The sequence below is a fragment of the Peromyscus leucopus genome, chromosome X (assembly GCF_004664715.2).
Source record: "Peromyscus leucopus breed LL Stock chromosome X, UCI_PerLeu_2.1, whole genome shotgun sequence".
NCBI lineage: Eukaryota > Metazoa > Chordata > Mammalia > Rodentia > Cricetidae > Peromyscus > Peromyscus leucopus.
The window spans coordinates 51,971,104-51,984,833 of NC_051083.1; the positions used below are offsets into that span (position 1 = coordinate 51,971,104).

Below are 13,730 nucleotides of genomic sequence, written 5' to 3' on the forward strand. Positions count from 1 at the left end.
TCCCACTGCATCTGCCCCCAAGTGACAGGATTAAATGCCCCTGCCTCTGCCTCCCAGTGCTGGGATTATATCACTCTGCATCAGCCTCCCAAGTGCTGAAAATAAATCCTCTGTCCTCTGCCTCTGACTGCTGGAATTAAATCCTCCAGCTTCTGCCTCCCAGGGCTGGAATTAAATATCCCTGCCTCTGCCTCTCAAGTCCTAGGATTAAATCCCCCTGCCTCTTTATCCAAGTACTGGGATTAACTCCTCCTGCCTCTGCCTCCAAGTGGTGAAATTAAATCCCCCTGCCACTGAAACTGAGTGATGGGATTAAATCATGCTGCCTCTACCTCCCAGTGCTGAGATTAAAGCCCTCTGCCTCTTCCCCCAAATGCTGGGATTAAATCCCCCTGCACCAGGCTCCCAAGTATTAGAATTAAAACCCTCTGCCTCCTCCTCCTCCTCCCAGTGCTGAGATTAAATCTCACTACCTATGCCTCTCAGTGCTAGGATTAAATCCCCTTTACTCCAACAAGGAGTGACAGGATTAAATCCCCCTGCCTCAGCCTCCCAGTGCTGGGATTGAATCCTACTGCATCATCCTCCCAATTGCTGAAATTAAATCCTCTGAGTGCTGGAATTAAATCCCCAAGCTTCTGCCTCCCAGTGCTGGCATTAAATCCCCCTGGATCTGCTTTCCAGTGCTCTGATTAAATCCCTCTGGCTCTCCCTCCCAGTGCTGGAATTAAATCCACCTCCGTCAGCATAATGAGTGCTAGAAGTAAATGTCCATTCTTATCTCCCCCCAGCGCTGGGATCAAATCCCCCTGCCTCTTCCTCCCAGTACTGAGATTAAATTCCCCCGACTCTGCCTACCAGTGCAGAGATTAAATACCCCTGCCTTTTCCCCCACGTGCTGGGATTAAATCCCTCTGCACCAGGCTCCCAAGTATTAGAATTGAAAAACCCTGCCTCTACCTCCCAGTGCTGGGATTAAATTCCCCTGCCTCTGCCCCAGAGTGATAGGATTAAATTGCCCTGCCTCTGCCTCCCAGTGATGAGAATAAATCCCCCTGCCTCTGCCCCTGAGTGCTATAATTAAATCCTCTCGCTCTGCCTCCAAGTGAGGAATTAAATTTCAATGCCTCTGCCTTCCAACGCTAGAATTAAATCCCCTGCCTCTTTCTCCCAATACTGGGATTAACTCCCCCTGCCTCTGCCTCCAAGTGGTTAAATTAAATCCCCCTGCTACTGACCCTGAATGATGGGATTAAATCATGCTGCCTCTGCTTCCCAGTGCTCATATTAAATCTACCTTCCTCTGCCTCCCAGTACTGGGATTAAATCCGCCTGCACCAGGCTCCCGAGTGTTGGAATTAACACCCCCTGCCTGCTCCTACCAGTGCTGAGATTAAATCTCCCTTACTCTACCAAGCAGTGATTGGTATTAAACACCCTGCCTCTGCATCCCAGTGCTGGTATTAAATCCTCTGCCTCTGAGTGACGGGATTAAATCTGCCTGCTTCTGCCTCTCAGTGCAGAGATTATATCTCCTTGCCTCTGCTTCACAGTGCTGGGATCAAATTCCCTGCCTCTGCCCCCAAGTGATAGGATTAATCCACCTGCCTCTCCCTTCAAGTGCTGGGGTTAAATCCTCTGGTTCTCATTCCCAAAGCTGGGATTAGATCCCCCTGCATCAACCTCCCAAGTGCTAGAATTAAATACTCCAAATTCTGCCTCAAGTGCTGGAATTAAATTTCCCTGCCTCTGCCTACGAGTGCTGGGACTAAAATAAACTGCCTCTGCCTCCTAATTGCTAGGATTAAACCCCCTTTGATCTTCCTACCATTAATGGGATTAAATCCCGCTGCCTCTGTTTCCCAGTGCTGAGATTAAATCCCTCTGCCTCTTCTCCCAAGTGCTCAGATTAAATCTCCCTTCACCCGGCTCCCAAGTGTTGAGATTAAAACCACCTGCCTCTACTCGCAATGCTGAGACTAAATTTCCCTGCCTCTGCCTCCCAGAGCTCAGTTTAAATCCTCCCGACTCCTCCCAAGAGTGACAGGATTAAATCCCCCTGGGTCTTCCTCCCAGTGCTGGATTAAATCACCCTTCCTCTGCCTCATAGTGCTGAGAATAAAGCCCCTTCCTCTTCCCCCAAGTGCTGGGATTAAATACCCAGCAACAGGCTCTTGAGTGTTGGAATTAAAACCTCCTGTGTCTCCTTCCCAGTGCTGAGATTAAATCCCCCTGCCTTTGCCTCCCAGTGCTGGGATTAAATCCTTCTGCACCAGGCTCCTGACTGTTGGAATTAAAACCCCCTGTCTCTGATTTCCAGTGCTGGATTAAGTCCCCCTGCCTCTGCCTCCCAGTGTTGGGATTAAGTGCCTCTGAGTCTGTCCCAAGTGATAGGATTTCATTAAACCCTGCCTCTGCCTCCCTGTACTGAAATTAAATCGGCATGCCTCAGCCTCCCAGTGCTAAGATTAAATCCCCCTAACTCTTTCCACAAGTGCTGGGATTAAATCCCCCTGCCTTTGCCTTACAGTGCTGAGATTAAATCTCCCTGCCTCTGCACCCAAGTGATAGTATTAAATCCTCCTGCCTCTGCCTCTGAGTGCTGGGTTAAAATCCTCTGGTTCTCACTCCCAAAGCTGGTATTAAATCTCCCTTCATCAACCTCCCTAGTGCTGGAATTATATCCGCCGGCTTCTGCATCAAAGTCCTGGAATTAAGTGTCCCTGCCTCTGTCTCCTAGTGCTGGGACTAAAACCCCCTGTCTCTGCCTCAAAAGTACTAAGATTAATTCTCCCACCTCCCCACCCTGCATCTGCCACTGAGTACTGGGATTAAATCCCTGTTTGTGGCCCGGACTAATGGGATTAAACCACAATGCCTCTGCCTCTCAGTGCTGGGATTAAAGACCCCTGACTCTTCCCCCAACTGATAGGATTAAATTCTCCTGCATTAGTCTCCCAACTGCTGGAATTAAATCCCAATTCTTCTCCCTCCCAGTGCTCAGATTAAATTCCCTTGCCTATAACTCCCAGTGCTGGGAATAAATTTCTTGCCTCTGCCCTCCGAGTGCTGGGATTAAATCCCCCTGCATTAGCCTCCCAAGTGCTGAAATTAAATTTCCCTGTGTCTGCCTCCCAGTGCTGGGACTAAAACCCCCTGCCTCTGCCTCACAAGTACTAGGATTAATTCCTCCCCGCACCTGCCACCCATACTGGGATTAAATCCCCGGTTCTGGCCCAGAGTAACGGGATTAAAACACAATGTCTCTGCCTCTCAGTGTTGGGATTAAAGACCTCTGACTCTTACCCCAAGTGCTGGGATTAAATATCGCTGCACAAGGCTGCACTGTTGGAATTAAAACCCCCTGCCTCTCCCTGCCAGTGCTGGGATTAAATCCCCCTGTATCAGCCTACCTGGTGCTAGAATTAAATGCCCCCTCCTCTGACTCCCAGTGCTGGGATTGGATCCCCCTGTCTCCACCCTGGAGTCACTAGATTAAATCCCTCTGCCTCTGCCTCCCAGTGGTGGGATTAAATTCCCTTGACTCTGCCCCCAAGTGCTGGCACTAAATGCCCCGGCTCTGTACATGAGTGATGGGATTAAATCCTCCTGCATCAGCCTCTCAGAGGTGGAATTAAATCCCCCTTCATTTCCACCACAGCAATGGGATTTAATTCCCTTGCCTGTGCCTCCCCAGCTTTGCTTAAATCCCCCTGCCTCTGCCCGAAGTGACTGGATTTAATCCAACTGCCTTTACCTCAAATGCTGGCATTAAATATGCCTGCCTCTACCTCCCAAGTGCTGGAATTAAATCCTCTGGCTTCTGTTTCCACATACTAGAATTAAATTTCCCTGTCTCCCCCTTGCAATTGCTACGATTAAATCCCCTGGCTCTTCCTCCCAGTACTGGGATTAAATCGCCCTGCCTCTGTCTCAAAGTGCTAAGATTAAATCCCCCTGCCTCTGTCCCCAAGTGACGGGATTATATACCCCTGCCTCTCTCTCCCAGTGCTGGGATTAAATCCCCCTGCCTCTTCGCCCAACTGATGGGATTAAATCCCCCTGAATTAGTCTCCCAAGGGCTAGAATTAAATCCCCATTCCTCTTCCTCCCTGTGCTCAGATTAAGTTCCCTTGTCTCTAAGTGCCAGTGCTGGGAATGATTTTCTTGCCTCTGCCCCCCCTCCCCCGAGTGCTGGGATTAAATCCCTATGCCTCTGCTTCCCAGTGCTGGGATTAAATCCACCTGCTTCTTCTTCCAAGTGCTTGAATTAAATTTCCCTGCCTCTGCCTCCCAGTGCTGGACTAAAATACCCTGACTATGCCTCCCCAGTGCTAGTATTAAGTCCCCCTGCATCTGCCTCCCAGGTGCTAGGATTAAATCTGCCTGCCTCTCTCCCCGAGTGCTGGGATTAATTTCCCCTGCCTCTGCCTCCAATTGATAGGATTAAATCCCCCTGCATCAGCCTCCCAATTTCTTAATTTAAATCCTCTGTTCTGCCTCCAAGTGCTTGAATTAAATTTCCCTGTGTCTGCCTCCCAGTTCTGGGACTAAAATCCCGTGCCTCAGCCTCCCAAGTGCTAGGATTAATTCCCTCTGCATCTGCCTGGAGTGACAAGATTAAACCACAATTACTCTGCCTTTCAGTGCTTGGGTTAAAGACCTCTGACTCTGCCTCCAACTGATGGATTAAATCCCATTGCATTAGTCTCCCAAGTCTGGAATTAAATCCCCATTCCTCTCCCTCCCAGTGCTCGGATTAAATTCCCTTGCCTCTAACTCCCAGTGCTGGGATTAAATTTCCTGCCTCTGCCCCAGTGCTGGCATTAAATCCCCCGGCCTCTGCCTCAAAAGTACTAGGATTAATTCAACCCCCCATCTGCCACCCAGTACTGGGATTAAATCCCCCTTCTTCTACCCGGAGTGATGGGATTAAACCACAATAACTCTTCCTCTCAGTGCTGGGATTAAAGACCCCTACACGAGGCTATGTCTGTTGGAATTAAAACCACCTGTCTCCCTCCCAATGCTGTGATTAAATCCCCCTGCATTAGCCTCCTCAGGTGCCAGAATTAAATGTCCCTTCCTCTGCCTCCCAGTACTGGGATTATTTCTCTTGCCTCTGTCTCCCTGTGCTGGGATTAAATCCCCCTGCATCTGTCCCAAGTGATGGCATTAAATCCCCCTGATTTAGTCTCCCAAGGGCTAGAATTAAATCCCCATTCCTTTCCCTCCCAGTGCTCAGATTAAATTCCATTGCATCTAACTCCCAGTGCTAGGAATAAATTTCCTGCCTCTGCCTCCCAGTGCTGGGATTAAATCCCCCTGCATTAGCCTCCCAAGTGCTGAAATTAAATTTCCCTGTGTCTGCCTCCAAGTGCTGTGAATAAAACCCCTGCCTCTTCCTTGCAAGTACTAGGATTAATTCCCCCCCCATATGCCACCCAGTACTGGGATTAAATCCGCCTTCTTCTACCCCAGAGTGATGGGATTAAACCACAATGCTTCTGCCTCTCAGTGCTGGGATTAAAGACCCCTGACTCTTGCCCCTAGTGCTGGGATTAAGTACCCTTGCACCGGGCTCTGACCCCTTGCCTCTGCCTCCCTGTGCTGGGATTAAATCCCCCTACCTCTGTCCCCAAGTGATGGGAATAAATCATCCTGTTTCTGCCCCCAAGTGATGGGATTAAGTCCCCCAGCATCAGCCTCCCAAGTGTTGGAATTAAAAGCCCCTGCTTCTTCCTCCCAGTGCTGAGATTAAAACCTCCTGCCTCTGCCTGAGTGCTGCAATTATTTACCTCTGGCTCTCCCTCTCAGTGCTGGGATTAAATCCCCTGCATCAGCCTACCTAGAATTTAATGCCCCTTCTTCTCCCTCCCAGTGCTGGGATTAAATTCCCTTGACTCTGTCCCCCCCAGTGCTAGGACTAAATGCCCCTGGCTCTGGCCCCAAGGGATGGGGTTAAATCTCCCTGCCTTTGTCCCTGAGTGATGGTATTAAATCCTCCTGCATGAGCCTCTCAGAGGTGGAAATAAATCCCCCTTCATCTCCACCACAGCGATGGGCTTCAATTTCCCTGTCTCTGTCTCCCAAGTGCTAGGACTAAATGCCCCTGTTTCTTCCTCCCATTACTGGGATTAAATACCCCTGCCTCTGCCTCCAAGTGATGAGATTAAATCATCCTGCCTCTGTCTCCCAGTGCTGGAATTAAATCCCCCTTCATCTCCCTCCCAGAGCTAGGATTAAATTTCCTTTCCTCTGCATCCCAGTGTTAGGATTAAATACCCCTGCCTCTCCCCCCGAAGTGACTGGATTTAATCCACCTTCTTCTGCCTCCAAGTGCTAGGATTAAATCCCTTGCCTCTCCCTTGAAGTGCTGGGATTAAATTCTCCTGTCTGCTTCCATGTACTGGGATTAAATTCCCCTGCCTCTGCCCCCAATGTTGGGATTAAATCACACTGGCTCTGCCTCCCAAGTGATGGGATTAAATCCCTCTGTTTCTGCCCCCAAGTGATAGTTTTAATCCCCCTCCATCTTCTTCCCAGTGCTGGGATTAAATCCCCCTGACTCTGCCTCCCAGTGCTTGGACTAAATTCTCCTGCCTTTCCCTCCAGTGCTCGGATTAAATTCCTGGCCTCTAATTCCCATTGCTGGGAGTAAATTTCCTGCTCTGCCTCCAGTGCTGAGATTAAATCCCCCTGCCTCTGCCCCCAAGTGGCAGGATTAAATGCCCCTGCCTCTGCCTCCCAGTGATGCGAGTAAAGGCCTGCCCCACCGCCACCGCCACGGCCACGGCCAGGCTCGTGGTCTTTCGAAATGGCGGCGACCGGTAGAAAAGCCGAGAAGGGGGGGGGGCACGAGCCGGCCGGCGGGGAGGAGGTGGCAGGGAGAGGGCGGGAAGCTGTCCGGATGGAGGTGAAGAGCTTTATTCTGAGATGGACCACCTCTGGCAACTAGGGCCCACGGGCCGGGCGGGGAGAGGGTCCTCGGCTTCGACGACGTGGGGCTTTAGGTGAACAAGGGGGCGGTTGGTGCGAAGCCAAGTCTCAAGGACAGAGACCGAGACCAAAGGCACGGGTTCAAGAGCAGGGAAATCGACTCTGAGATGCCTTTCTCAACCTCCTCACCTGGAACGACACAGACTGGGGCTTGTCTCCTGGTCCTGTTGAGCCGGCGGCCGCGACAGCGCTCCTCACGCCTCCCGGTCTCGAACTGTGGAGAAGGAAATCACGCCCTCGCGGAGGGAAGAACCCCGAGAGACGCTGCCGGAAGCCTCGCCTCTCTGGCGCCCCCTCTGGCGTGGGGGGTGTACTTCTCAGTCTTATAGACGAGTGGCCAGGGAATACTCGAGCGCTCTGGCTGGGTTGCTTCTGCAACTCCACCTTCCTGGGTGTCTGCCTCCAAAATCCAACTTCCAGAAGTCACCCTCTCCGAGAGAACTCTCTTTAAACTTCAGGATTAAGCACGGAGAAAGGAAGTTTCTGCACAATTTGTTTTTCATATGTCTGTAATTATCCCCATCTCTGCCATGGTTCCCGTCTCTTTTAAATTTCACGGCAGAAGTCATATTCACGACTAATAACCCCCTTCAAACACTGGGAAAAGCAGAGTGTGTCTTCAGAGTGTTGGGAGAAGATAAAGTTGAACATCAGGTAGAGGACTTAGAATAGGAAGAAGTAACTTCAAGAGAAAATATATATTCCTTCTCTTTATTATGCAGACTCAAGTTTTCAAGGTATTTGATTAGTACAGGAAAGAGACTAAGCCATGTGAGTTTGTAGATCCCAATCTGTTGAAGTTATACTTTACATAGAGATATTTATATTCTTACCACTTTCCCCCTTTATTAATCAAACCCTCTATTTATGTTCATATTCTTTTTACTCTGGCAGTGGATTCAATCCAGTATTTTGAACATAAAATCTCTTTTCAAATCATCTGGGATACAATTTTGTGTTATTATGGGGGGGAGTGTATTTGTTGTGTTTTTTTTTTAATTCTAGTTTTTGGTTTGTTTTCTAAAGAGGAGAGAGAGAGAGAGAGAGAGAGAGAGAGAGAGAGGAGCCTAGTACTATGCTGAGGAAAAAGTTATTGTTTGCATTTCATTTATTTATGTAGTTATAAAACTTCCACATATGAGATCTATCCCATCACCTTGAGATGATGAACTTCTACAACTAATAGAATGATTTAAAAATACAAGAAAGTCATCAGGCAGCTGTGGCGCACACCTTTAATCCCAACACTCAGCAGGCAGAGCCAGGCAGATCTCTGTGAGGTCGATGCCAAGCCTGGTCTACAGAGTGAGTTCCAGGACAAGCACCAAAAATACACAGAGAAACTGTCTCAAAACAAAACAAAAAAAATAGATGAATGTCAATAAAAAGATGTCAAGTTCAAAAAAAAAGGTAGTGAAAAAAATAATGCTTAAACCCCAAAAGGTCAGCTTTACTGTGGGAAGAGTAGAATAGCACATGCTAGATGAATCAACAGTCTGTACTTGCTCTAATATTTAATACCTTAAGAATCTTGAGAATGTTTTAAATTTATTTGAATATATATTTATGTATATATATTCATATATGTGTATATATTCATATATACTCTGTGTGTGTGTGCATGTTTGTATGTATGCATGTTCACCAACTCTGTGTGTGTTGTGCTGCTAGAGGCATCAGATCTCCTGGAACAGGAGTTACAGAAGGTTGTGAACTACCCTGTGGGTGTTAAAAAGTGAATCCAGGGCTTCTGGAAAAAATAGTCACTTTTTTTAAATTTATTTTTCTTTTTTTCATTATTTTATTTTATTTTTTATAATTTGATTTAATATTACATATCAGCCACAGATTCCCCTGTCCTCCCTCCCCCTTCCCCCCAGTCAATCCCCCATTTCCATCACCTCCAGGGTAAGGACTCCCCTGGGGATTCAGCTAAACCTGGAAGATTCAGTCCAGGCAGGTCCAGTCCACTCCTCCCAGGCTGAGCAAAGTGTCCCTGCATAGGCTCCAGGCTCCAAATAGCTAGCTCATGCACTAAGGACAGGACCCCTTCCCACTGCCTGGGTGCCTCCCAAACAGTTCAAGTTAATCAACTGTCTCACTTATCCAGAGGGCCTGATCTACTTGGGGGCTCCTCAGCTATTGGTTCATAGTTCAAGTGTTTCCACTAGTTTGGCTATTCGTCCCTGTGCTCTTTCCAGTCATGATCTCAACAATTCTCACTCATACAGTGCTCTTAACTGCTGACCCATCTCTCCAGTTCTGAACCTTGAGAATTGTGTTGGTTATTTATCATACAATTGAGACTATTAAACTTTGTTATGGACTCAGTATTCGTGGCTTTTTTCCAAACTTCATATGTGGTACTTTATTTTTTCTTTTTTGTGTATGGTGTATGAGAGAGATACAGGGATATAATATCCAGGAACATGTGAAAAACAGGAAAACACAGTATCACTGAGTAACTTCTCTAGCATTTTGCTTTAATTTTTTATTTTTAGATAGCATCAAGTTAAATTGCTCAGGATGATAGTTGATAGTGAAGTCATTTTGTAGCTTAGATAGGCCTTGAACTTGCATTCCTCCAGCCTTATCTTCATGTACAGCTTATATTACAGAGCACAACAAATAGCTCATGAGTTGAAAAATAACTGCTAATGTAACAGAAGAAGTGACCAGGGCCCTAGGAAGCTGATTTTGTTTGTTTGTTCATTTATTTACTTTTGAAACAGGGTCTCACTCTATATCCTTGGATGGCCTAAAACTGACTATACAGACCAGGCTGGCCATGAACTCAAAGAAATCCACCTTCCTTTGCCTTCTGAGTGTTAGAATTAAAGACATGTGACACTATTCTTGGCAATAATTGTATTTAGATTGAATAACTATTATAGAAACTTTATAGCAGATTATGACCTTCATGTGAAAAGACCAGAAATATTGTGTCCCAATCTACACCATATGAGGATGAAGCAAGAAAGAAAGTATGTGAAGGGGTGAGGGGCACACCAGGTACCCAACTGGCCAGCTATTTGATCCTAGACATTCTGTCCTCCAGGATATTAATTAGTAAGTATTTTGTTGTTGTTGTTAAAGCTACCTAGTCTATGCTAGTCTGTTAATAGAACCCAACCAAATCAAACCATTTTTATATAGTAATTGAATATGTGTCATGTATAAAATATCTGTCAAGTCCTGGGCTCATTGTATGAGTTAGCTGTTTGAAACCTGGGACTTATGCAGGGACGCTTGGCTCAATCTGGGAAGAGGGGACTGGACCTGCCTGGACTGAGTCTATCAGGTCAATCCCAGTCCTCAGGGGAGACTTTGATCTGGAGGAGGTGGGAATGGGGGGTGGGCTGGGGGGAAGGGGAGGGGGCAGGAAGGGAGAGAACAAGGGAATCTGTGGCTATTATGTAGAACTGAATAGTATTGTAAAATAAATAAAAAAATATGATAATAAAAAAAATCTGTCAAGGTAACTGCCAAATATTTAGTAGTTAATGAATGACAGGTATAGTAATTTTGTACTGTAGAATACCACCATCTTCTCTGAGTTATATGAGAGAAATGAAATGCTTTCAAATAACAGCTAAAATTTTGCTTTAGCAAGTAGAATTAATTTCTTCCCCACCCATGTTATTTAATTTGTATATTGGGTTTGTTCTTCATCTAGCTGCACTTCAAAGCTCCTAAAGTTTTGTTTAGCATCAAATCCTTCAGTGCCTCTCAACTGTCCTTCCATCTACATTCTTTTCTCATTCATTTCATCCCACAAAAATCTTCCCTTAAGTTTAACCAAAATACATTTAAAATACTCTAATAGGTAAGCACATTCAGTACAGTTCTGGGCTAATCATAGGAACAGAGTGCCGTCTGTACCTCTCACCTTAGGGGGGATATTACTCTTACCCTTCAGTAACTACCCAGCAATACACAAAGAATGTCTATTTGAGCATTGTATTCTAGTAAATGGGGGAAGCAAAATATTTCTCATTCCTGTCCATTATATTTTTTCTTTTTATTTTTTTATTTAGTCTTCTTTCATACAATACATTCTGACCACAGCCTTCCTTCCCTCCACTCATCCCAGTCACACACACCCCATCTTCCTTCTTCCCCAGATGCTTTCACCTCTATTTTCCTTCAGAAAGAGGCCTCCAGTGATTTCACCTGAATGTGGCATAACAAGATGCATTAAGACAAGGCCCAAACACTCATATCCAGGTAGGAGGAGGCAACCCAGTAGAAGGGGTTCCTTCTACTGTTCCCCAAAACAGGCAAAAGACCCAGGGACACTCCTATTCCCATTCTTAGGAGTCCCACAAAAACTCCAAGATAATCAATCACAACATATATGCAGAGGGCATAACTTAGATGCATGAAGGCTCTGTGATTGGTCTCTGTGATACCCTATGAGCCCAGCTTAGGTGATTCTCTGGGCCATGTTCTCCTTGTGTCCTTGACCCCTCTGGCTCCTACAGTCCTTCCTCCACCTCCTCTGCAGGGTTTCCTGAGCTCCATCTAATGTTTGGCTGTGGGCCTCTGCATCTGCACCCATCAGCTTCTGGAGGAAGCCTCTCTGATGGCAATTGGGCTAGGTACTGATATACGAGTGTAGCAGAGTATTATTAGGAATCATTTGTTGCTTTTTGTCAGTTGTATTCTACCCTAGGTTTCTGAACCATCCAGAAATTTTCTGCTGCATTAGATTTCCACATTGTGCTCTGCCTGCCACCAATTCCAGCTGCCTCTAACCCCACTCTCTCCTAATCCCATACCTACCCACCCCCAAAATCAATTCTATTTCCCCTTCCTAGAAAGAACCATGTGCCACCACCCAAGCCCTCCTTGTTACTTGGCCTTTCTGAGTGAGGCAAACCCAGACCTAGAAAGACTAACATGATATGTACTCACTTATAGTTGTATCTTAGCTGTTAAGTAAAAGATAATCAAGTTAACAAATCCACAGGCCCATTATAATTTTTATTGTATTCCCACTGCACATGAAGAGAGACTGCCCTATGAATAGACAGCAAGAAGATGCCACTTAAGTTGATGACAGAAGCCTCACAGGAAATCAAATCTGCTAACATCTGAATATTGGAATTCTGGCTTCCAGAATTGTGATAAAATAAATACATTTATCCTATTTAAGTCAATGTGGTACTTTCATAGTATCCCACATAAGTTTACAGATTTTCCTGCACACATATTCTTTCTGGATTGGCTCTGACCACAACATTCTTCATAATCATATGTTTTAACAGTCCATTTAATCCATGTGTGGATTAAAGAGGAATTTCTGTAATAAGATTATGTGATATTTGAGAATACAACACTAGATAGTATACAGAAAAGATGGAAATTGACTAACCATTCACATGTTTATTATACTCATACTCATGAGAGTCTTGTATTACTTGAAATACAAGGCCACACAGGGTTGGTCATACATGATAAATAAGCAAGGTCACTAGAAGTCGGGTTACAATAATCAAGAAGAACATCATACACCATGCAATGCCAGTACATGTGAGGTTGTATTCTGAGACAGAGTAAACAAATGCTGAGGTCATTTGAGGTCCTGCTAGTTCCACCAAATGTCAAGGCAGTGTCTCATATTAAAGCCTAATTTTACACCTCCTTTACAAAGTATTTTTACATTCAGTAATCTTTCTTCAATATTCTGATATATCATATGGAGACTTGTATACTGTTCGTCTGTATCATAGGTTCGTATAACCGATCACGCAGATTACTTTAAAATATATTACATTATATTGACTTGAAATTTTCAAAATCCCAATTGCCTTGCCTCAGGAACTTTACTCTCACTTTTATGTATTCTTACTTTGCTGTAATTCCCATAGGGCATTGTAATATTTTCCTCGTAAGATTTTATTTCCTTGCTTCTGAATTCTATGGGATGAAGTTCGATCTTTTCCTCAGCATCACCAGTACTAGCACAGAACTTCCCAAAGAGCAGATACTCAGTTGCTATATGCAAATATGAGAGATAAGGAGAACTAACTTCCTAAAAATCAGTGTTCTCTCCCTGTACACAGCACTCACTCAGTCTTCTTCATTCCAGAGAATCTTGGCAGGCTCGGGGTTTCCTTCTTCACATTATTCAAATGTATTTTAACTGATAAAACCACAAAATATTATTCTTGGTAAATTTTAGAGAGCTCAGGAGGTAGCTCAACAGGTAAGGGTACTTGCTGTGTATGCCTATGAACCTGAGTTTTGGTGTCCATGTACAAATTTATACATGGTCACATATGTGCCAGTTCCCCCGGTTCTATAAAGACAGAGACAGGAGGATCCTTAAAGCTTGCTGGTCATCATCTTGGCTCCAACCTCAGTGAGAGACTCCTATGAAAGTAATAAAGCATAAAAAGATAAAGCAGGTTCCCAGTGCCCTCCTCTGGATTCCTCATGTGTCCACAGGCACATATCTGCACATACTGGTTGGCATATACCACACACACACACACACACACACACACACACACACACACACACACACACACACATATATATATATATATATATATATATATATATATATATATATATACCATATACACAAACACTATTGTCCCCCCTTCTTCATGTTTTTGTCTTGGTCTTCATAGCTTATATACTATCTCACCTTCTTTACATGTACTTGCTGTCAGGCTGTCAGTTTTTTTTGAGTAACTGGTAGATAATTTTTCTTGTACCAT

At 45.3% G+C, this 13,730-nt stretch overlaps 1 protein-coding gene across 1 annotated transcript in view; it reads right to left on the reverse strand.

Annotated features, from left to right (window-relative positions):
- LOC114683262 (melanoma-associated antigen B4-like) overlaps positions 1-13,730 on the reverse strand; it is an 18,827-nt gene extending 5,097 nt beyond the window's left edge. Inside the window, exons 1-4 of the mRNA XM_037198770.1 lie at positions 13,658-13,730; positions 12,854-12,999; positions 7,129-7,395; positions 6,777-6,902 (exon numbers count right to left, since the gene is read on the reverse strand). Of these exons, the coding sequence (XP_037054665.1) occupies positions 6,777-6,902; positions 7,129-7,395; positions 12,854-12,999; positions 13,658-13,730 (612 nt within the window). The remainder of the gene's footprint in view (positions 1-6,776; positions 6,903-7,128; positions 7,396-12,853; positions 13,000-13,657) is intronic.